The 24150-nt window shown below is 42.6% G+C and overlaps 1 protein-coding gene across 1 annotated transcript; it reads right to left on the bottom strand.

Annotated features, from left to right (window-relative positions):
* Positions 1–566: 566 nt before the first annotated feature.
* Positions 567–22536, bottom strand: EDEM2 (ER degradation enhancing alpha-mannosidase like protein 2). The gene is made up of 11 exons (XM_063455800.1): positions 22388–22536; positions 20646–20756; positions 18499–18538; positions 14758–14863; positions 12652–12777; positions 12274–12485; positions 11491–11632; positions 9964–10088; positions 8966–9110; positions 2955–3076; positions 567–1061 (listed from the first exon to the last, which is right to left on the bottom strand). Exons 1-11 carry the CDS (start codon positions 22492–22494, stop codon positions 603–605), a joined length of 1695 nt encoding a protein of 564 aa, XP_063311870.1. The 5' UTR covers positions 22495–22536; the 3' UTR covers positions 567–602.
* Positions 22537–24150: the final 1614 nt, after the last annotated feature.

The raw sequence follows: 24150 nt of genomic DNA, 5'->3' as shown, positions 1-24150 counted from the left end.
ATCACCAGTTTAAAAAGTGCTGTTATAGTTTGGAGAGGTATAGGGATTGAACAATGCCCACTGTCCATAGTGTTGGGAGGCTATTCATGTTGGATAAGGAGTACACCTGCTCTCAAGATGCATTGGGTTGTAACTCACCAACACTGTGGCTCAAAGTGATTGATACAAAAAACAAACTAAGAGCAGGAGAGAGAGACAGATTTACAGCTCACAGTATGTTAGGGAGTAAGCAGCTTAACCAGTGTTGTTTCTTGGTGTGATCTAGAATGATAAGCACTTCCTTCTGATGAATGCAGCTCCATAATATCACTATAGTGCTGCTCAACCTTTCACCCTCACCATTTTGCCTCTGCTATTTTAATAATTCATTGTCACATAGCAATCAGAACATTAAAACCGTCCAATACTATTACGTTTATAAAGATAAACACTGTACTTCATGTCTGTGTTCCAACACACATATACCATCTGCGGGTCCTTTGGCATTTTTTCTGGAAACTTATCATTTGGTTCTTCGAATCATTCTAAGTGATAAGTTCCGTAAAGAGAAAACGAGGACAAAAAAAAAAAAAAAAAAAGATCCCTGATTGAGCAAGCCAATATCAGTCTAAAAATACTTGGCCAAAAACTGAAAGTTTAGAACTAAACGGTTGACTAGGACAGCGAAGGAGTGAAGTTTGTTTTCGTTTAGTTCTGTTCAGCATTACAGAATTCTGTGCTTGATGTTGTTTATTATGTTCTGTGTTTGGTCTCCTGACCTCCTTAGTCCTCTTAATAGAGAAGAATTCTCGAACCAGGTCTTCCACCTCCCACTTCTCCTGTGTGTCCCTGTTACAGCAGTGCAGGGCGGCAGGGTCAATGGGATGTGCTTCAGTGTTAAAAACATACCCACCTGCCCCCAAGATGCACTCCCCGTAAGGTGTCACCACCAGATCAAAACTAGAACCTTCATTATGGATGAAGTTATCTGGGTCAAACAGCAAGTACAGGTACTTGATAGTCTCAGCCAGGAAGAAAGATTCCATTCGGTTGTCTAGCTTGTGATCTCGGACATCTTTTATCTACAAAGCAAACACAGCGCTGGTGATAAATTCTGAGCAAGTAATACAGACATTTTATTGGGAATAAACCATAAAGCAATAGAGAGTGTGTATGCCCAGTGTCTGTAATGATAAGGCAGCAAGTGAGATGTTTGAATAAATTATGCATTTGGAAAGGACACTGAACAATGGAGTCTTTTTATTCCTCGTTTTCGGTTTAGAATCAACAAAAAACGATTTGTGTTTATACATCATGGATTGTAGATAAGTGATGGTGTCATAAAATGAAAAAATATTAAAAACTGTTAATCTCAATAAAATATATGTTCTTCCTTAATATGATAACAATAGGTGTGCAGCAAGTGTCTAAATGGGGTCCAGTTTTAAGAGCAGGTAATAGAACAGGAATCAAATCTAAATCGATGCAGTACTTTTTAAGTCTATTCTATAAACCATGTTACATATGCACATGGTTTAGAGAATATAGTAAAAACATTTGTGGATATATTTCAAGGGCTCTATGAACTTGGAATGAAGGAGGATACAGTTTTATTTTCACTGCGTTCTAGCTGAAATTTAACATTTATTTAATTTACGAATTTAATAAAAAACAAACAAACAAACAAAAAAAAGCAGTGTAAGCTGTACATGTGACACCAGTCAAAATCAGACATAATAAAGTTGCTGTAAATATCTAAAAAATATCACGGCTTTGTGCAACATTATGGTAATTATTAAACTTATGGACTTGTTGTCGGCAGAAAGTCTAATTACTGCTCTAGAGTGGAACAGTCTTGTATAGGAGTAGTCTTGGTAGAAATATCTATTTTCAATAATCGTTTTAGTAAGATCAGAATTTCACTTGCTCTCTTTGGCCGGTGAATATATGGATTACATTAAAAAAAATATTGATATATATATATATATATAATGTAATTAGCCACAACGGGTAAGTTTACTAGTTTCCGGTAAGTACTGAGGTCTAGATATTAACATTACCCAGCTTATTGGTACTGATTATATCAACCTTGGAAGGATGAAAGGCTGAGTTGACCTTTAAAAGAATCAAACCAGCAACCCCTTAGCCATACGTAACCCACAATATATCACGCCGTGTTATTTTTTTTTTTTAAATTCTTTATTTATAATTTTTGGTGCAAGATATTTTAGTTTCATAGACATGTGTGCACGTGAGTGCTCCAAAAAACAGTTTGATAGAATATCGTTTAAGGTTTGCACCAAATTTTGGGTCAAGCAATAACGTAGTCAGAAATAACATCAACATATGAAACTGTATATGAGGCGCTATCTAGATGTGTTCGTATGTTTTGTATACCCTCGTGAGTAGGGTGGAGCTGAGTGATTGGTGTCAGCACGTGCGGGTTATGGGTCTGCTGGTGTTGGCGCTCCGTGTGGGCGGTGGTGCGTTAGTGCGGTTATGGTGTGCCTGTGTTGCGCTTACACCGAGTTCGTAAGTCTAGCTCTTTATGTGGAGCTGAGTGAGGGAGTCTGTCGCAGGTGGTGCTTTAGCATTGATTGAGTACCCCTAACCAAGGGGGTAACGGGGGGGGGGGGGAGGTTGGATGCGAAGACGCCAAATGTGTGGGCACAGGTTGTGCTGAATCTTATGGTGCTAACCGTTTTGTGGCCCTCTGGTAGAAGGTTAAGCGGTCTTGGACCTGTGGTTGTGAAGCCTAAGTATACCTAAAGCGCTGGTAGTGAGTGTAAGTTAAAGAACCAGAACGAAAAAGCAAAAGACAATAAACAATATCAAACATTAATGACGCTGTGTTATTTTAACCACCACCTACTCTTATATAGTTCTCTAAACAGCCCCACCACCTAGTTCTCTCCCTGTGTTGTCTGTAGGTATTTAAATTACATTAAAAAAAAAAAAAAAAAAAAGCCACTTACGGATGCAAATCCACAGTCCACTTTACTAATCTTCTCAATGGACTCCACAGCATCTCTCCCCAGCTCTAGAAGAGTGGGGTCTCCTGTTGCCTTATACAGATACATAGCACTTTCAATAAGCTCTGTAAGGCAGAGTACACGTCAGTGCCACACACACACACACAGATTCCATGACTAGACAAAGAATTTAAAGTTACACTAACACCAACAATTACAAGTATATCATAACGTCTATATAATTATTATAATCTATATTATTATAAATATTAAAATGCATATTACCATGATTTTACTTAGTATGTCTTGGACTAATTACTTGCTTAGTAATTGATGGTAGTTAACCAATGGGAGGGATAATTGATCTGAACAGCAAGTTACAGCCATCTTTGCTGCGAGATAGGCCGTTTCAGCAAAGTATTTTACCATACATATGGTTTCCCCACAGGCCAGCCGATGTATATGCTGTTTAAAGCAGAATTGTGCAGGTTAGAAGAGCTAATACTAAATTATCTAGTCCACAACTATTGACGTCGTATAGCATGTTCACCTCTAAACACAACCTCTTAAATATACACAGAACTTCTAAAAGCCCATCATATATACTGAAAATATTTAAAATGGAAGCTGCTGTTCATAAATGGAGTTATACTGCATCAATTTTCTGGTGGTAATGTCTCTTTAAACCACAAACAAAGCAGTTCAAATGAGTCTACTAATCAATTTTGGTTTCTTATTACAGCTTAAAGGATCACTATAGGGTCAGGAACACAAACATGTATTCCTGACCCTATAGTGTTAAAAACATCTAGCCCCCCTGGGCCCCTCATGCCTCCATAAATATAGTAAAAATTTTACTGTATTCAAGCCTGAAGCAGTAAATCTGCATCCTGTTAGACTCAGAAAAACAAGCAGTCTGCTGACATCATCAGAAGTGGTAGCCTGATCCAATCACAATGCTTCCCCTTAAGATTGGCTGAGACTGACAAGAAGGCAGATCAGGGGCAGAGCCAGACTGATTCAAACACAGCCCTGGCCAATCAGCATCTCCTCATAGAGATTAATTGAATCAATGAATCTCTATGAGGAAAGTTCAGTGTCTGCATGCAGAGGGAGGAGACACTGAATGTTTGGATGCATTTTAGGCAGCCATGACCCAGGAAGGATCTCTAACAGCCATCTGAGGAGTGGCCAGTGAAGTTATCACTAGGCTGTAATGAAAACACTGCATTTTCTCTGAAAAGACTGTTTACAGCAAAAAGCCTGAAGGGAATGATTCTACTAACCAGAACAAATTCAATAAGCTGTAGTTGTTCTGGTGACTATAGTGTCCTTTTTTTTTTTTTTTTTAATTCTTTATTTTGGTTGTGCATGTGGTTACAGGTTATGAACAGATGCCACAACAGAGTATATCAAGATGAACAGTAGTTACGTTGTGGCATAGAAATTCGCACATTTTTTGTAGTATGTCATGCTTAACTAAACGATTATGTCGTCGAAATATGTTTAACTCGTATAAAATAAAACATGTTCAATTATGAAATAACAGGAGATTAGTTCCACAAGTTAGACTAAATCATTGTTACTTAGGCTCACAACACTAACACAACTAAAGTGGGCAGATATTCTATCACTATGTGACATTGGACATGTGTACAGACGTTTTTATCCAGTAAGTAGCTTGGCTAGTGTTCTTAGCGAGTAGTCAAGTTTAAATGGGCTTAGATAATTCGAGAATATGCTGCAATTGGGATATGGTAAGCCGTTCACAAGTTGTTGAGAGACGCCACTACAGCTCGTTGAACGGTGTTTTAAGGGTAGACAGTGGCGTAAGAGATTACACATTTTATGTAATGATAACAGGCTTGGCTAGACAGTGAGATTATTAGATCAAAGTAAAACAAAATAAAATATAACAGTCAACATTAGACATTACTAGATTAGCTATATCTGCATAGGTGTAGAGTGGCAGTGAATATATATACCGGCTATCCTAGCTATCCTAATCGTGAGTGACTAAACATAAAACTTTGCTTTGCCATTAATCAGCTGGGTAAAAAAAACAAACCTTCAAGAGCATTGTGCCCTGCATTACCAAGGGGGTATTGCCCACATGTGGCCTGCGTTAAATTTCTGCGTCTGGGTACTTCGCTGGTATGGGGGTTCAAAGCAGTCCAGGCTATGATTACCCCTGTGAGGCAGTGTTATAGGCCTTTCAACCTATACCCAGTGATGGTAAGTCCTGTGCTCTGTGTCCGCTGGACTCGACTTTGCTTCCTCAGGGCCCGATGTCTCCGCTTCGGGGTTCTGCTCCGGCAGTGTCCCCCATGTGGTGCAGTCGCGTGTTCGCTTGCGGTGTTGTCTGGTATAGGGAGGTGCTTGTCGTGTTGTGCTCGTCGCCGGCGTTTCGGTCAGGTTGGGTACGTGTGGGCGTTGTTTGGTTCGGTGCCCCATTGTGCCTTGTGTGCTGTTGGGTTCGTGTGCACGGAGGGTTTGGTGCGACATCCCGCCTCAAGGCCCGACGGAATCTGTGGTGCCGGACGGCCATCTTGGAGGCGCGGGGTATCTGCACATAGTAGCTGCGCCTCGCTGCAGGACGTATCCATGAGGCCACGATTAATGTAGCTTGGCGGTGAGTCACTCCCCGGTTGTGTAAAGCCTCCCTGAGGCCCGTGCAGAGCCAATCAAAGGTTTCCAGTGAGGACCTGTGTGTCCTGAGGCTGGTGCTTTGCATTTCAGGCTTAGGCTGTGTGGCCGTTGTGGACAGGCTGTGTGGATTTGTTGCCCCACTTTGTTTCACCTCCATCTTGTTTGCTTTAGAGATGGGAATGGGTGTTGCAGGCTGCTGCCGATTGCCACGAGTTCTGTTGTCGCTAGTGTCCGCCATTTTGGAGGCCCTCACCCCTGGTCTGTTGGTTTCGGCTGTCGGCTCTGACTGCTCCATGTGGCGTGGACCGGGATGTCCCCCCGGTCCGTAGGGAGGGGGAGGGGGGGGGGAGGAAGGTTTGGTGCTTGCCTGTGGTCCGGAGTTGGGAGCTGGAAGCGGCCGCCTTCCCAGCCCGCCTAACCTCGTAGGCCCCAGGCCGCCGTCTCGGTTCCCAGGCATTCTGAGTGGCAAATCGGGCGTCTGCAGGTACGTGCTGTTTTCCCCAAGCTACATAGGTGCAGTATGTGGGTCCTGTTGCGTGTCACCCCCAGATTTTTGGCCGTGAGTGTTCCGATCGGCGGGAGCTCCAGCAGAGCACGTCTTGCTCACTTGCTTGTTAGGCTCCGCCCCCCTATAGTGTCCCTTCTTAACAATGACATGTTTACATTAGCTTGGATTTGGATACTAGCAGCATTATATTATTGAAACTACTGTAGAAAAACTTCCATCTCCATTCACATTGGGGAATAAGCCATTTAAAGGAACACTCAATTCGATTCAGAAGTAAGTTATTTGCAGGGCATTGATACATGCTTGACTTTAACAATAGCAATGTAATTTTAATTCATGCAATATATGTGATTTCTGTATCAATCTGTAAGATATTTTGCTACTATCCCAGCAACTTCTCTTTCTCCCTGCCAAGTGCACTGCTTTCCATTTTTGGTACTCGGAAGTCCGTGTTGTTGCTATATTGGGGGAAGTATTCATCCCTAAAGCATTGTATTTAGCACAGTACAAGAGAAAGCATGTCTCAGTCCCACTTTGGCTGTTTAAGAAGAAGTCCATTAGAAATTGTGTCTGTAGCCTTTTATTCCAGGTGATCGTTATAGACACTGTACCTAGTGAGTATTTGTCTGTGTGAGGTTAGTGAAGTACTCTGCAAATCTGTACTCGCTATGTAAGGCTTATTAACTCTCACAGGGTCATTCACTTTAGGAAGGTGTAACTAGGACTCCATAAACAAAATGATTTATCTCCTAAATGGCAGAGAATTAAGCAGTCAGACTGCCAGGGCATGTTCTATACACCAAAACTGCTCTATTAAGCTACAGTTGTTTTGGTGACTATAGTATTCCTTTAAGCCCAGAGTGGCTGTACTGAAAGCATAGTTGACTTTGAGAATTTTCCCAGTTTGGCTATTTTGAACTTAAAGGGACACTATAGTCACCAGAACAACAACTTAAAGTAGTTGCTCTGGGGTGTGTATAGTATGTCCTTGCAGGCATTTTAATGTAAACAGTACTATTTTCGAAAAAAAAGGCAGTGTTTACATTGCTGTCTAGTAACACCTCTAGTCTCAGTCATTCAAAAGCGCTTCTTGGGTCAATGCTGCAACCTGCAGCGTCTCCACGCTCTGCACTGAATGTTCCTCATAGAGATGTATCGATTCAATGCATCTCTATGCGGAGATGGTGACTGGTGCAGTGCAGTGTTTTGCCATGCATGCACAATAACCTTCCATTGCTTTCCTATGGGAAAGTATTGGATTGGCTGAGATCGCCAAGTTTAATGATCTCAGCCATAGAGGCGGCACTGATAGAAAGGCGAGTAAACTCACATTTTACTTTGCTGACAGGGGGCCTGGGACCTAAACATTGCTATTAGAACTATAGTGTCAGGAAACATTTGTATTCCTGACACTATGGTGTTCCTTTAAATTTTAAATTCACCTTGAATTTTCACTTTTGTGCATAACCCTATCAATCTTGCTCTGCTGGCCTGTCTGTTTCCAACGCCTGGTGTACCTCTAGTCCAGAGCTGCTCACAGAGTTTTCAGCTCTGTTCTCTCGCAGGTCAGACATATACTTCCTGAATAATGTCGTATATAGATTGTTAAGCGCTTGTAACGTTCCTTAAATAAGTAGATATATACAGCACAAACAATCAAACCAGTCACAATAGAAATAAATAGGACCAGTCACCCTCCCTACCGATAATTTTTACTTATTTGTCAAACTGACAAAATAGGGCTTTATAGCAGTGCTCCTTGTTCCACCTGCAAACCCTGTCAATCAGAAATTACACTTTCTGACACTCAGCAAGCAGAGAGCGCTGGTGTCAGAAGGACTTGTAGGTGCAGTTTCCCAAAATGAAGTGCGTGCAAGGCCAAAGAATGACCGGTCTCTGTAGTGATAGACAAACACACATGGACACCAGCGGCTTTACTCACCACAGACACCAGGATAATCTCTGGACTTGCAATCACTCATTCCTGGAAAGCTGTACCTGAAAGCCCACTTATATCAGCAATGCTATAACAACCCAGTAGTATGATTTGGAATGACAACTGAAAGTATAATTCCTGTCTCTCTGATGGACAGGGATTGTAGGTGAAGCTACAAGCTATGCTTTATAGTCCTGCTTTGTGATTTTGACAAGTTAGTTAAAGGACCACTATAGTGCCAGGAGAAAAAAAACTTGTTTTCCTGACACTATAGTGTTAATAGTTTCCCCCCACCCTCATGGCCCCACTCCCGCCGGGCTGAAGGGAGAGGAATGGGTTAAACACTCACCCTCGGCGCTGGAGACTCTCCTCCACCTTTGGACGTCATCGGTTGAATGCGCATGCGCGGCATTCAGTCAGTCCATAGGAAAGCATTCTCAATGCCTTAATATGGACGCGGGTGTCTTCTCACTGTGAAAATCACAGTGAGAAGCGCAGAAGCGCCTCTAGCGGCTGTCAATGAGACAGCCACTAGAGGCTGGATTAACCCTAGTGTAAACATAGCAGTTTCTCTTAAACTGCTATGTTTACAGCTGCAGGGTTAACCCTAGAGGGACCTCGCAGCCAGACCACTTCATTAAGCTGAAGTGCTCTGGGCGCCTATAGTGGTCCTTTAAACAAAAAGCTGGGGTGGTATCCTAACAATATAACCCCTTTAATAAGCTGAAGTTGTCAAATTTATTGCAAGGCAAGCACTGGACTAAGCCTTCCCCAGAAATAACAGCCTGTTACTGCCATCCAAAACTGGACAGATCAAGCGACATTTTCACAACACTTTTTCTTTAATTTGCTTCACTTTGTAGCAGGAAGAGACCCTCCAACTCCAGATTTTGTTGGTCAAATAATGCATAATGGATATACCTGGTCGAAGAGGGTAACCTTCTCTTTTATCCACAGTGGATCCTTGAGGAATATTGTAGAACTCAGGCAATCCTCCAAACTGCTTCCACACTGTATAATAGTTATGAAATGTTCTCATGGCATTTCCAATGTCTCCTGTCAGGCTCTGCAGGACAAAAAGTATGACATGAATACCATACTCTCTCTATGGAACCCCATCATGTGGAGCCCAAGAAGCTTTTTGGTCTGCATCATAGTGCTCAACATAATCCACAATAATATTTACTAAAAAGCGACCATCAAACTGTGATCATCTAGATGTTAGCCAACGTTACAACTCCCATTGTACACTATCTTTTGTCCTGCTAGAACATTTCCTTTCTCCCAACTTTTTTTTTTTTTTTTTTACACTAATAACCATGTTTTCTAGGAGCTAAGAATATGTGGCTGATTTATAGGGTTCCTCTGCAATGAACTCAGTAGTGGACCTTTAACTAAAGTAAAGGGGAGTACACACAGAAACATGGGAATATTATTTTACATATTTATGACTTTAGGATACTTCGCGACACATGCAACATTATACGTTGTGTTTTGTAACATTTACATTTCAAGGAATCTGTCAAAAATAATGACAAGTCCAACCGCTTCCTTTGTCTTCTCTTCATTAAAATCACTGAGCATTAAAACATTGTTTAACCCCTTAAGGACACATGACATGTGTGACATGTCATGATTCCCTTTTATTCCAGAAATTTGGTCCTTAAGGGGTTAAACGATAGACTTTGTACTTGTTCTAAAGTGCCCATGCAAATTATATATAAAATGGCTATTGACAGATCATAAGGTCACCTAAACCAGTCCCCCCTCACTTCCTGTAACACACATCAAAACAAACCAAGAGTAGGTCTGTTGTTGGACAATTTCTGTTGCCATCACGCACTGAGTGGGGGAGAAACTTGTGCATTAATCACTATCGGTGCATTAGAAAAGCATCCGATAACTAACATCACAGTTACCTGCAATCCTGGCCAGAAAGCCTCTAGCGACTGAAAAATTGGCATGGACACTGTGCCTTTGTACATCTGTACCCACACATACCAGTCTTCATACTTGGTGAAGTTCTTGATGGCTTTGTTGTATTCTGAAGAGTAAAATTGTTTTAGATAAAACATCAAAGACAAAGCAAAATAAGATATTCATGAAGTCAATTGCAGGACATTACAGGCATGATATGGGCTGGACTTGAAGAAAGGAAAGCTGTATCATTGGTACAATGTAAATGTAATTCAGTTTGTAGCTCTTAATTCTATATCTACATCGATTTACAAAGCTGAAAGGTACAAACACAATGCTGAATTCCTTTAATATTTTTAGCTGCTACAGTATTTTTCTTTGTTTTACTGTGAAGTTTCACCTTAAAGGACCACTATAGGCACCCAGACCACTTCAGCTCAATAAAGTGGTTTGGGTGCCAGGTCCCTCTAGTTTAAACCCTGCAGCTGTAAACATGTAAACACTGCAATGTTTCACTGAGGGTTAATCCAGCCTCTAGTGGCTGTCTCACTGACAGCCGCTAGAGGCGCTTTCGCGATTTTCACTGTGAAAATCACAGTAAGAAGACGCTGGACGTCTATAGGAAAGCATTGAGTAATGCTTTCATATGGGCTGTTTGAATGCGTGCGTGGCTCTTGCCGCGCATGCGCATACGGATCTGACGTCGGCAGGGGGTGGAGAGTTCGCCAGCACAGAGGGAGCCTGGCGCTGGAGAAAGGTAAGTGGCTGAAAGGGGGACCTGAGGGTGGGGGGGGGGACTTACTGAACCTATAGTGCCAGGAAAATGAGTTTGTTTTCCTGGCATTATAGTACTCCTTTAAAGGGACACTCCAGGCACCCAGACCACTTCTGCTCATTGGAGTGGGCTGGGTGCCAACTCCCACTACCCTTAACCCTGCAACTGTAATTATTGCAGTTTTTCATAAACTGCAATATTTACATTGCAGGGTTAACTCCACCTCTAGTGGCTGTCTATTAGACAGCCACTAGAGGTCACTTCCTGGGTTCTAGCACAGGTTTCCTGTGCTAGAGCGTCGCTGGACGTCCTCACGCTGTGTGAGGACCTCCAGCGTCGCTCAAAACCCCATAGGAAATCATTGAAATGATTTTTCAATGCTTTCCTATGGGGAGACGTAATGCGCATGCGCGGCATTTCCGCGCATGCGCATTAGGTCTCCTCGGCCGGTGAGCGAGATTAGTCTCGCCCACCGGCCGACGTAATCACTAGGAGGAGCGTCGCGGAGGCGGAGACAGCGGCGAGGGACATCGCCGCTGTCCCAGGTAAGTGACTGAAGGGGTTTTCACCCCTTCAGTAACCGGGGATTGGTGGGTGGGAGGGAGAGGGACCCTCCAGTGCCAGAAAAACGGATCGTTTTTCTGGCACTGGAGTTTCCCTTTAAGAGTATTATTATATTGAAATTAGGACTTTCAGGATGCCAGTTGAAGTTCAACTTAAGTAAGCACTCATGTTTGAAACTGGATGCTCTTACCCAGAAACATGGACATCATCTCTTCATCCTGTAGCAGAATTGCCCCTTTAACGAGATATTCAAAATAAGAGTCCACACCAGCCCCTATGCCGGCATCTTGGGCCACCCATTTGGATGTCATTACATCTATATGGTTTCCTACCTGTGAAAGCAGAAGAGATTGTGTGAAAATCCAAGCAAAGAGTTTGTTTATCTTACTAAAACCTTTCTCCATGATATGTAGTGTGACCGAATACCGGGGAGTTTTTTTCCTATGTCAATAAGGCAAACTAACAGCAATGTTATAAGGAAATATATATTTTAGGTCTAAATCAAAGTAAACTATATATATATATATATATATATATATATATATATATATATATATATATATATATATATATATATATATATATATATATATATATATATATATATATATATATATATATATATATATATATATATATATATATATATATATATATATATATATATATATATATAAATTGGGGAGATGCTTACTCTTCTGGTACTCCATTTATCCTGTGAAGGCAAAATACATAGTAGGTACAATGCAAGATTTAGAACGTGATATCTCAGACACAAAAAGGACAACATTTTTGTTTATACCTGGTGACATTGCTGCAGCTGCTTTTGTGTGAACATAATTTATTGGCTAAGATTAACAGCTGACTAGCCAACCCAATTAATGCCATCCAAATTTGAACAGAATTTGTATGGCTAAAGAGTAACTTATTTTTTCTCGAGTTTAAATACAATATTAGTTTTTGTTTGACTTACCAGCCCAATTTCAGACCGGCTTTCCCATAATCCTTTGAGTGCCCGTCTTGCCACTGTCTCGAACTCTGGATCCCCAGTAAGGCGACTCAGTGTTGCAAACTCAATTATAAATGTCCCAACTCCAGCTGTACAGGTCACTGGTGTTTCAGTAGGGTTAACACCATTCAAAAGGTTCACAGTCCCATAAGGCATCCCGGTATTCGTGTTAAAGGCTGCAAAACCATTAGTGAGAATCATTAACAACCTTTCTGCTTGAAACGGTCCTTTATGAGTACTAACTACAATAGAATGCCATATACTCTTAATGTTAAAATAATTTAGCAGTATTTTTTTTTTTTACGCTGTTAAGATGTGATTTGCCTTTTGCGATTTGCACACCTGGAAGGAGTTTTCGAGCTGCTTCTACCGCCATATCAAGGAGGGGACCAGAGCAAGGCCATCCTGGATCCAAATCTAGGCCCGCTCTCTTGGAGAGGAGATGAGCAGACAGGAGACCACCTACCACTAAAAATATCAATAATCATGAATGTGTCTATAAAATATTAAATAACAAAACATTACAAAGGAAAGAAAACTGGGGAAACATTGAATGACGAGACAGAGAGAACATGTAAGAAAGACAATCATGTAAAAGTAAAATAAAATTATTGTCACATCGGACAGATTTGTATCCACTTTAGGACTGTAACAATTTCTCAACTTATACTAAAAAATAGTATTTTAGGGGGCGGGGCCTGACCAGCATGGAAGGCAGACGTGCTACTGCAGAGCTCCTCAGACAATAGGGCGATTTCTGTAGTTTCTGGCTCTAAATAACTCAAACCTGGCAACCCAAATAGGTGTACCTGACCCACAAAGGGGAACTAACCGGACACTGAGGTCTGCAACTAATCTGAGGCCGGCTGGCCGACTGACTTCTGACATGAGGCCTGGCGCTCGTAGAGCGGGAGAGGCGGCCGATCTCCCGGTCCGGCGCCACAAGATTACGGTGCTTAACAAACAGGAGCCCCGTTACTCCCCCCCCCCTGGACCGTCGGGGGTGATCGCGGTCCACATCAGGAAGGCAAACTGAGACCAGAGAAGGTGCAGTGGGGGACTGCACGGAAAAGCACACAACACGACACGGCTACAAGCATGGCGGATGCCACGCGTCCCCCTAAGCCTACAGACCCACAGCATGGGACCCTACAGAGATTGGATGCAATCTTCGATGATTTCTGGCGCAAGCTGGAGGCCAGACTGCAACCGCTTACCTCATCACAGACAAGCGAGCGACACATGAGCAACCAGCACAGTGCTACCAAAATGGCCGCCATACCGCAACTGAAGCGGAGCAGCTTGGGCCTACCACCACCAGAGCGGAGGGAAGCCTGTGAAACCAGGACGAGAACCAAGCCAGCAGCACCCACGAGAGAGCGTTTGAAACTGCAGTCCTGACTGCCCGACACCTTTCTGGGCTGGGAGCCCACCAGGAGTTCACTCCAAGCCGTCCATACACCCGTGGGGACACCCGGGACAGGGAGAACCCGCGGGCCCCCGAGCCAACCACCGAGATTGGGAGGCTCCATGGACACAAGGCGAGGGCTCTCACTAAGGCCCGGAGCCGGAGGGGCAGGAATCTGGGACGCAGAGGAAACACCCGTACGGAATGGCGAACCCGCCAAAACTCAACATACCCGCCTTTATCCAGCGGCCATTGCACACAGACCCTGATTGGGAGAAACAACACCAACCTGTGGACATTACCTCTGGGCGACTCAGACAAGGCCACTTTGGGGGCCAACACCATACCAGCCGCTGGCGTGGGCTGAGGGATGCACTGAGACTCTTAAGCTAACTCTGGCTAGAGTACTGGGAAGCACACCTTCCGACTAGTTATATTTTCTTAGATTCTATCGCAGCCTATAATCCTGTCTCCTCGCTAGGCAACATCCCCCTGAGATAAGTTAAATTGTACAGACCTAGCCTGACTTAATATACACCGGCCTATTTGTAGCATAAATACCACGTTAGGTCTGATATGCCATGAACCCAACCTGTTTTCACTAAGGGTCTCCCCCCACACATCACACACCACTCTCCCTCCATTTGGTATCACAGTGGCCCCGACAGTCTCTGCCTAGCATGTTCCAAGCATTTAATACTCAGAAAACTCCATTTGTTTCTTGCATAGCTTAACTGCAACGTATATTCGGAGTTTTCGACACTTTCGCTGATCTAGCATGATTCCAGCTTGTACCTAAATATAAAATTAGTGCACTGTTTTAATGTACCCCGATGCTCTCAATGTTATGCTATCATTGTTATGAAACTTGAATGTGGATTGCTTTTGGGGTACCACATGCCCGTATGTTACCCTCATATGCACTGCAAAAATAAAAAAATTAAAAAAAAAAAAAAATAGTATTTTAATGTGTCCAAAAATGTACTATACGTAGAAATGTTTATGTGAAAGTTAAACAGAGATTGATCTCAGAGGCTGACCTCGAATGTTGGTCTCGAACACAGAGGCATTGACATCAATATCAAAATCCAGTTTTTCCTGTAGCACATTTACAACTCTCTGGAACTCTGTTTTATTGCCAATAATCTGCAGATTATAAAAGAACATAACAAATTATGAAGAAACTGCAAGACTTGTATTTAGCATGTATTGTAATTCATTATGACACTAGCCCACAAAAATCACTCTTCCTCCCACTCACCACCGATTATTAGTCATAATGAGAGAGGTATGACCATAGGCGTGCGCAGCCTATTGCATTAGGGTGTGCACCCTAAAGCACAAACACACGGCGCATGTGTATATATGTAATATATATATATATATATATATATATATATATATATACACACATACATATATACACACACACACATACACTGCTGTGTATGTGTGTGCTGCTCGTGTGCTGTGTGAGGGTGGTGTGAGGCTCGTGTGCTGTGTGAGGGTGGTGTGAGGGTGCTGGTAGTGTGCTATGTGGGTGAGGGGGTTTGTGTGTGTGTGTTTGTTAGGGTCCTGTTACTGTGCTGTGTGAGGGTGCTGTGTGTGAGGGTGCTGTTTGTGTGATGTGTGCGTGTGATGGTGCCGTTTGTGTGATGTGTGTGGGTGTTGTGTATTTGTGAGGGTGCTGTTTGTGTGTGTTTGTGAGGGTGCTGTTAGTGTGCTGTGTGTGAGGGTGTTGTGTGTTTGTGAGGGTGCGGTTAGTGTACTGTGTGTGTGAGCGTGCGGGCTGTATGTTTGGAGGGATTGTGGAGGTGGGGGCAGATTAGTAAATATCCCCCCTCCCTACCTTATATAGGGAGGGGGGATCCTTGCTGCCATGTGCCATCCCTGGTGGTCCAGTGGAGAGTGAACTCTAGCCTGCGGGGCTAGAGTTAACTCTCGCGAGATCTGAGTGTTGCCGTGGCAATGCTCAGATCTCGTGAGAGGAACCTGGCGGAGCTGCTGTCTAGAGCTCCCCGGGTCCTCTACTGCCTCCCTCCATGTTGCTGTGGGCTGGTGAGGTAGATCTTTGATCTCCCCGCCAGCCCATGGAGGCTTAGAGCAGAGCCGGCACTCAGATAGCGCCGACTCTGCGTGAGCCGACAGGGGAGATCCGGAGATCTCCGGTGAAGTCCTGGGGAATAAAGTGTGGGAACTCTTTTCCCACCTCCCAAAAAAAAATAATATACACGTGTGTGTGTGTATATATATATATATATATATATATATATATATATATATATATATATATATATATATATATATATATATATATATATATATATATATATATATATATATATATGCGTGCACACACAGACTGACACATACACAGAACACATATATACGCGTGCACACAGACATTCATAGACACCCACACACACACTCACAGACACACACACACATTCAGACACACACACTCTCAGATACACACCTACATTCACAGACACACACACACAGACACACACACATACATACATTCAAAGACACACTCACTCACAGACACACAGACACATACACTCACAGACACATACACACAGACACACACACATTCACAGACACACTCACTCACAGACACACTCACTCACAGACACACTCACTCACAGACATATACACACAGACACACACACACATACATACATTCACAGACACAATCACTCACAGATACATACACACAGACACACACACACATACATACATTCACAGGCACAATCACTCACAGACACATACATACAAATTAGTATTTTTTAATTAAAAAATGTCCACCCAGCCTCCCTACCTGGAGTGCTGGTGGACTTGTCCCTGGGGTCCAGTGGGTCGGTCAGGCGCCGGTCTCCACTCAGCCGCGGCGAGGGAGCTGTGTGCTCTCTGCCTGCTGTAGCTGGGAGCCGGAATATGACGTCATATTCCGGCTCCCAGCATCAGCAAACAGCGCGCGGCGAGAGGAAGCAGAGAGCACACAGCTCCCTCGCCGCGGCTGAGTGGAGACCGGCGCCTGACCGGGGGGTGGGGGTCCTTCATCACCTGCCCCCCCCCCCCCATGACAGGGGGAACATAGGGTGAGAAAGGGGGAGCTGAGTGCCTGCAGGAACAGCGTTCCTGCTCAAATAAAAGTGCAGGAACGCTGTTCCTGCAGGACTCAATACATAGGCGTGCCACGGGGATTAGGGTGTGCCCAGGCACACCCGGCACACCCCGTGCGCACGCCTATGGGTATGACCAATCAGCTGAGAGATCCAGGAGCCATCCCTGTGTGAAAAACTCTTTCCTGTCTGCCAACTGATACATTATTACACTAATGTGGCAAACATTTACCTCCAGAAAAGTACGGATTTAAAATATCAGAAAGGCAAAATTAAAAGGAAACTATAGTGCCAGGAAAACAAACTCGTTTTCCTGGCACTATAGCCCCCCCCAACCCCCCTTTATCAAGGCCCCCTCCTGTGGTGCAGAAGGGGTTAATAACCCCTTATATCACTTACCTGGGTCCAACGCTGATGTCCCTCGGTGCTGGCTCAGCTCTGCCCGCGCTCCTCTGAGGCAGACGTCCGCCGGCGGGGGAGACCTAATGCGCATGCGCGGAAATGGCCGCGCTCGCATTAGGGATTTCCCCAAATGGAATTCCGGTGACGCTGGAAGTCCTCATGCATAGTGTGAGGACGTCCAACGTCGTTTAGACAAACAAAAGTCGCCTAAGCAGAAATAGTATGGGTCCGGAGGAAAAACGGATCAGGAACAACGCAGAGCTAAAATGTTAGAGTTGTGAGAAATAATTTGGGGGCTTAGGGGCACAGGAAGCCTAGAGATATGAAGGAAGCTGAGAGACAGGAGAGCACAATTAAACAGAAGGTTTGTCAGAAACAAAAAAGGTTGTAAATAAACATGTTTGAGAAAAGGTGCTAGCATCAGAAATTCTAATATTTATCTATAATTACCTATTGAATTTTCCAACAGAAATATCTAACATATTTTCTAGGATATATATTATCTATACAAATTGACGGGCAACTTATGAAAAGAAATTTGGAGATGGAGAAAGTATGTCCTGTATACAAAGGATAATCAATGAGTTTCAAAGTATATTAAATAAAGTATTTGGCAAAAAATTCAGGTAGAGTGAATTGAACAGAATTGCAAAATTCCAATGCTAGCCTTATAGCTCTTAAAGGGACCATGTAGCCAGTGTAACTGCTACATCTCAGCAAAGTGATTATAATGTCTGGAGTCTCCTGGGCCATCATTCCATTCAGTGTTAAACGGTTAGAAATGATTTAATGCTACATGAGAGTTCCTAGTAGCCCCTGTGCTGCTTGGGTTAATGAGGAAGCATTAATAACCTATAGTACCAGTGATAGGCTGAAAATGGTCAGCTGACACTCTCAATCAGCGTGCCAAATCAGGAACTAATCAGTATGGCTAGAAGGAAGTCTCTGACTTAGCCACACCTCCAGTGTGGGCAGGGCTATGGGCACCCAGAGACCTTCATTCAGCATTAAACTGCTTGAAAATGGTATAAAACTAAATTGAGGGACAGTGCCAGGTGACTCCAGGCACTATAATCACTTCAGTGAGATTAAAGTGTTATACTGCCTACAGTGTCCCTTTAAGATGAAGATAATCAACCTAGAGTGCAAAGTATAGCTACTGATCATAACCATGGGAAAATCTGCAAATAATGGCTACTCGTAAGTGTTTTACTTTAATATTTTAATGCATTTTTGCTACAAATTTACACTTACTAGTAAAGTATCCAGAGCATCAATTAATGTCAAGGAAAAACTGCAATAGAAAATAAGTTATTTAACATTGACAATAGACAGGAAAAGGCAATTATATATATATATATATATATATATATATATATATATATATTTTAATAATAATTATAATAATAATATAATAATACGAATATGGAGAACTTTTACTTTTTTTTAACAGAACTTTGCAGTGGAATTATGAAATTCATGTGCATGTACAGGATGGAGTCATGATTCATGAATAAAGTTAGTTATTATACACAACTATAACACCTAAAATGTTCTTGAAGATTAGTAAAATCTGTTTTTTGGGTTTTTTAAAGGAGCATTATAGGGTCAGGAACACAAACATGTATACCTGACCCTATAGGGTTAAAACCACCATCTAGCCACCCTGGTCCCCTCATGCCTCACTAAATATTGTAAAATCTTAATTGTATTTAAGTCTGGAGCTGCTTGCTTTGTCACTGTTTCCTTTAGACCTGCCCACTGCCTGCTGACATCAGCAGAAGTGGTAGCCTTATTCCAATCACAATGCTTCCCCATAGGATTGGCTGAGTCTGACAAAGAGGCAGATCAGGGGCAGAGCCAGACTGATTCAAACACAGCCCTGGCCAATCAGCATCTCCTCATAGAGATGGATTGAATCAATGAATCTCTATGAGGAAAGTTCAGTGTCTGCATGCAGAGGGAGGAGACATTGAATGTTTGGATACATTTTAGGCAGCCATGACCTAGGAAGGATCTCTAACAGCCATCTGAGGAGTGGCCAGTGAAGTTATCACTAGGCTGTAATGTAAACACTGCATTTTCTCTGAAAAGACAGTGTTTACAGCAAAAAACCTGAAGGTAATGATTCTACTCAGCAGAACAAATTCAATGAGCTGTAGTTGTTCTGGTGACTATAGTGTTCCTTTAATAATTGCATGAATCAGAAGATAAATGTATCAATTTCTAACAGCCATTTCAGAGTAGGCTCGTGCAATCTTTAGGTAATTACCGTATTTATCGGCGTATAACACGCCCCGGCGTATAACACGCACCTCATTTCCAGAAGGAAATTCCAGGAAATTTCCACCTCTCCCATAGTATTCCCCCCCCTCATCCCATAGTGTTCCCCCCCCTTTCCATAGTAATCTCCCCCCCTCCCATAGTATTCTCTCCCCCCTCCCATAGTATTCTCTCCCCCCTCCCATAGTATTCCCCCCCATAATATTCTCTCCCCCCTCCCATAGTATTCTCCCCCCCCATAATATTCTCTCCCCCCTCCCATAGTATTCTCCCCCCCCATAGTATTCTCCAACCCCATAGTGTGTCCCCCCTCCCATAGTGTCCCCTAGTGCACTTTCCCTCTGTCCCATATTTACTTACCTGTCTTGAAGCGTGGGCCGGCTTCACAGCGCGCACCGCGGAACTGGAACTTAAATTTCAGGTTCCGGTTTCCGGCGGGACTGAAAGGAAGTGTGCACACAATAGTGTGCACACTTCCTTTCAGTCCCGCCGGAAACCGGAACCTGAAATTTAAGTTCCAGTACCGGCGGGACTGAAAGGAAGTGTGCACACAATAGTGTGCACACTTCCTTTCAGTCCCCCTGGAAACCGGAACCTGAAATTTAAGTTCCAGTACCGGCGGGACTGAAAGGAAGTGTGCACACAATAGTGTGCACACTTCCTTTCAGTCCCCCTGGAAACCGGAACCTGAAATTTAAGTTCCAGTTCCGCGGTGCGCGCTGTGAAGCCGGCCCACGCTTCAAGACAGGTAAGTAAATGTAGGATATCGGCGTATAACACGCACCCATGATTTTCTCCCTATTTTCAGGGAGAAAAAGTGCGTGTTATACGCCGATAAATACGGTATATATTATTTATGTGTCTGTTAGTCCACCCATTGTACAGCGCTACGGAACTTGTTGGCACTATATAAATAATAAAATAATAATAATAATAATAATAATATAATCTATACATTAGGCGGTGCTTTTGCCCACTCTGTTATGTACAAGCCTATTAAATGCCTTTTATTTTTTTGCGTGTCATTTATGCCACATACTCATACACTCTGGCACGTATATCTTTCCCTTGTAGTCATGTACTCTGTTATGTTTTGTATTTTTGTATTGATCCATTACCTGCCCCAGGTATCCTGGCCATCACAAGTAAGAGGTCGTAACTCATCATACGGGTAGGCATTATCCAGATAATTGTTGTAGGCATGATAAAACATGGCTTTCACCCGATCCCTGCAGATAAAACAAGATATTTTACAATTACGAATAGCTAAGAAGGTTGTGCGATACAAAAACTATATAACTTTACAGCCTTGACATGTTATGTGAAACTTAGGCTAATATTTACCAGTGTGGAACCCAGGTTATTTACCTTTTTTTTTTTTTTTTTTTTACCAATGCTTGGCTACTTTTAACAAAAGAGCAGAGTTAGAGAGTCCCATTATAATATAGTTCGCCAAAATCACTTCACATGGGGTACTTTCACAAGACGCGCATAGTAGCTGCATCTCTTCCACATACTCTCCCTCCATAATACAATGTCCCCATAATACTCTCTTGTGCTCTCTTCTGTTACTTCCCCCTGTGTTCCTTCTTTTTTCTCAGGTAGAGAAGGAGACCCTGGGGGGCTCCCATCTTTTAGATGGGGACACTTTTTGTGGCCCCAGAGTAACAGATGCAAAGTATGTTGTGCTCAAATTGAGCGCTGCCTCAGTCATTTCAATGACTATTGCTAGAACATTGTGTGAGTAGGGTTAAATCCCTGCTCATAGCAGTGAGATCCAGGTATCGATCGATGCCTGCTGTTCACCTTTTTCAGCTGGGGCCACATTTAGTGGTTTCAAGCTGACTAATGAACTGTATGCAATGTTTAAAGTGAGCATTGCTTTCAATCTTTTAAATCAGTTAAGTGGCTGAGCAGCGGTGATTTTCAGCTGCTAGATTCTAGAACCTCAAATGAAACTTACAGGGCATGAACAGACCCTGACGGGGTCTCAAAACATGGCACCGGGCCAATTCTGATCGGTGCTGGGATTTGACAAGCTGACCAGCACTAATCAGAGTGTAATCGGCCTGAATTTCAGCATTATAGACATCCCTGTAATGCAGAAAAGCCCGTAGATGGCAGCAACATACTTTTTTTTAGAGTTAGGATTATGATTAGGGTGAGTTGTAGGGTTAGGCAAGGGTTAATGCTGGTTTAGGGTTAATGTAGGGTTAAGGTTAGGGCTGGCACAGTATTAGAGTTTGTATACGCACAGAGTAAGGGTTACCATTTGTATTTACATTACATTTAACAATCAGCACCATGAATCTGAGTTCTTATTACAATTATTTATATAGCGCCAACATATTCTGCAGCGCTGTACAATAGGTGAACAAGACAAATACTTAATTCTAACAAAACATGATTGACATACTGGAACAATATACAGGGTAATGGCCAAACGATCTAAAAATCTTTTTTTTTTAATTTTATTTTTTAAACAATCTTTAAAAGGTTGCACTGCATGTGTCAAAATTAATACAAGCAGAAATATGTAAAAATAAAATAGTTTTTTTTACCCCACTTTTTTCCATTTTAATCACCCTAAATGTTAAACAAAGTATACATATAGCATATTACATCCTTTTTAAAATACTGGGGGGAGGCATTTAAAGAGGAACTCTTAAATTAAGATTTTTACAAACACACAGAGCAAATCATAAGTTTTGTTTTTAGTTCAAATTTGTACAATTATGTCCTTAAGGGGTTATAAAAGCAGTCAGTGTTTTTATGTTTTTTCTGACAATGCATTATCCCCTTTACTAGCAGTGCCATCTCTCTCACACTTTGCACAGTGGGAGTTATACCATGTCCATACCTGTACTTAGCCATGTCCTGCTCAGTGATGTGACCCTCCTTGGCATTGTGACAGGGCAGCAGGACACTGAGGATTCCAAGACACACAGAAATAAACAGGGAATTCATGGGCTGCAGCTCCAAAACAGCCTCACAGCAGCCTGACACATGGCCACAGCCTACTTCCTACTCAGTCACAGCCAGCGGGGCGCTGTGATTGGCTCACACAGCCCTTCTGCTGCTTGCCTATTTTTCATTGGTCAGAACTGGTGACACAGCTTAAGAGCAGGACGCCATATTGGTTTCTGGCAAGCTCTGGTCTGCCTTGTATATTTCATAACCTGTTTCTATGTTGTGCACTTGCACTGGTGGTAGTGGATATTCCTGTGTTATTAAGAGTGGCAGGGTGTGATCATTTGGGGTGTTTTAATTAACCCCTTAAGGACTGAGCCAAATGTACGTTGTGAACAGAACAAAACGTAAACAAAACCTGGCATTTGTGCTATATGTCTGTCCAACCGTAATTTTATGGCAAGACAGGAGGCTTCATATTTGCTTATCTTTCTTTACTGAAACTCCCGGCAGCAAAGAAACAGTTAACAGCAGTGTAAAAAAGTTTAACCAATCAGAGTGCATCACAGCAATATAAACTGTCATCAGGCTCCTCCCAATTCCTCTTTCTTTGCTGCTTAGCCTCCCAGGTGAGTCTATTCTAATTATACTCCTATTTATGCTCAATTTTTATATATATTATATGAGTATATTACTTTAATATTATATATATTTATTCATTTACTTATTCTAGTATTTTCTCAGCCTTTCTGTGCTTTTACACTCTGCTTAGGTGACATGAGCTGACTCCCCAGTCAACCTATAAACACAATTGCCTCTCTTATTTTTTCTACCATACTTGTATTCTTATACTGTCTGTTTAACTGACACACTTTTCCCCGCAGCGCCCGGCATTTTGCCGGTCCGCTCCGCTCAGTTTTTTTCCCTCACACACTTCGTGTGTTGCCTTGCGTCTCCATAGAGACGTTTCCCGCCCTTTTCTTTCCGCGGCCATTTCTATTTACCTTTTCCCGGGCTTCCTCTCAGCGCCATCTTGCGGAAATTTTATGCGCGGCGGTTCACTCGCATTTCAGCTCCCACTGCAGAACAACGACCCAGCTGTTCGGTAAGTACTTTTTATCCCTTAAAGCCCCAGACCTTTTTATTTTAAATCATTAAGGATACATACTCAAAATTTCCCCTTTTCTTGACAGGTTTTTTCAACTTAAAAAAATCCTTGCTTGATACTGAGGGTGAACCCCTCAAGCCTTTATTCAGAGGGTGACCCCCTCTAGCCTTCCTTCAAGGGTGACCCCCTTTTTCTGCCTCTATACAGGGTAATCCCTATTTGATGACACAGGCACATACCTGTTATTTGATTTTGGACATTTCATTGTCCTTCCTCTCTGGGTGAACCCCATTGATGTATTGTGGATGAACCCCACTGTTACAAAAATTACTTTTCTGTATAAGTCCACCGCCTCATTGTAATTAGTTTGTCTGCATACCAAAATTAAAAATAATTAAAAATAATAAAAATTAAAAAAAAAAAAAAAAAAAAAAATAATTTTAAACTATATATATATATTGTATATTATATTATTCTCTTTGTGGTGACCCCACTGTTATTGACATTATGTCTGATGTGCCAGAACCAGCAGTTTCTGCCGAACTTAAGGCTTGGCTATTCAATGCCATCACTGAATCCATTCCTAAAGCTTTAGCGGCTTTCAG

This window comes from Pelobates fuscus, chromosome 5 (assembly GCF_036172605.1).
Source record: "Pelobates fuscus isolate aPelFus1 chromosome 5, aPelFus1.pri, whole genome shotgun sequence".
In the NCBI taxonomy this organism is placed as follows: Eukaryota; Metazoa; Chordata; class Amphibia; order Anura; family Pelobatidae; genus Pelobates; species Pelobates fuscus.
The sequence above is the reverse complement of the archived record's forward strand: the minus strand, read 5'-3'. Positions and strand labels throughout refer to the sequence as shown.

Excerpts from the sequence above, each read along its gene's own strand:
- EDEM2 (XM_063455800.1), bottom strand. The coding sequence starts at position 22,494 with ATGAATTCCCTGTTTATTTCTGTGTGTCTTGGAATCCTCAGTGTCCTG. Across the intron at positions 12,778-14,757 it reads GTTCGAGACCAACATTCGAG|TGGTAGGTGGTCTCCTGTCT; the intron begins GTCAGCCTCTGA and ends TGATATTTTTAG. Across the intron at positions 1,062-2,954 it reads TGGACTGTGGATTTGCATCC|ATAAAAGATGTCCGAGATCA; the intron begins GTAAGTGGCTTT and ends TTTGCTTTGTAG.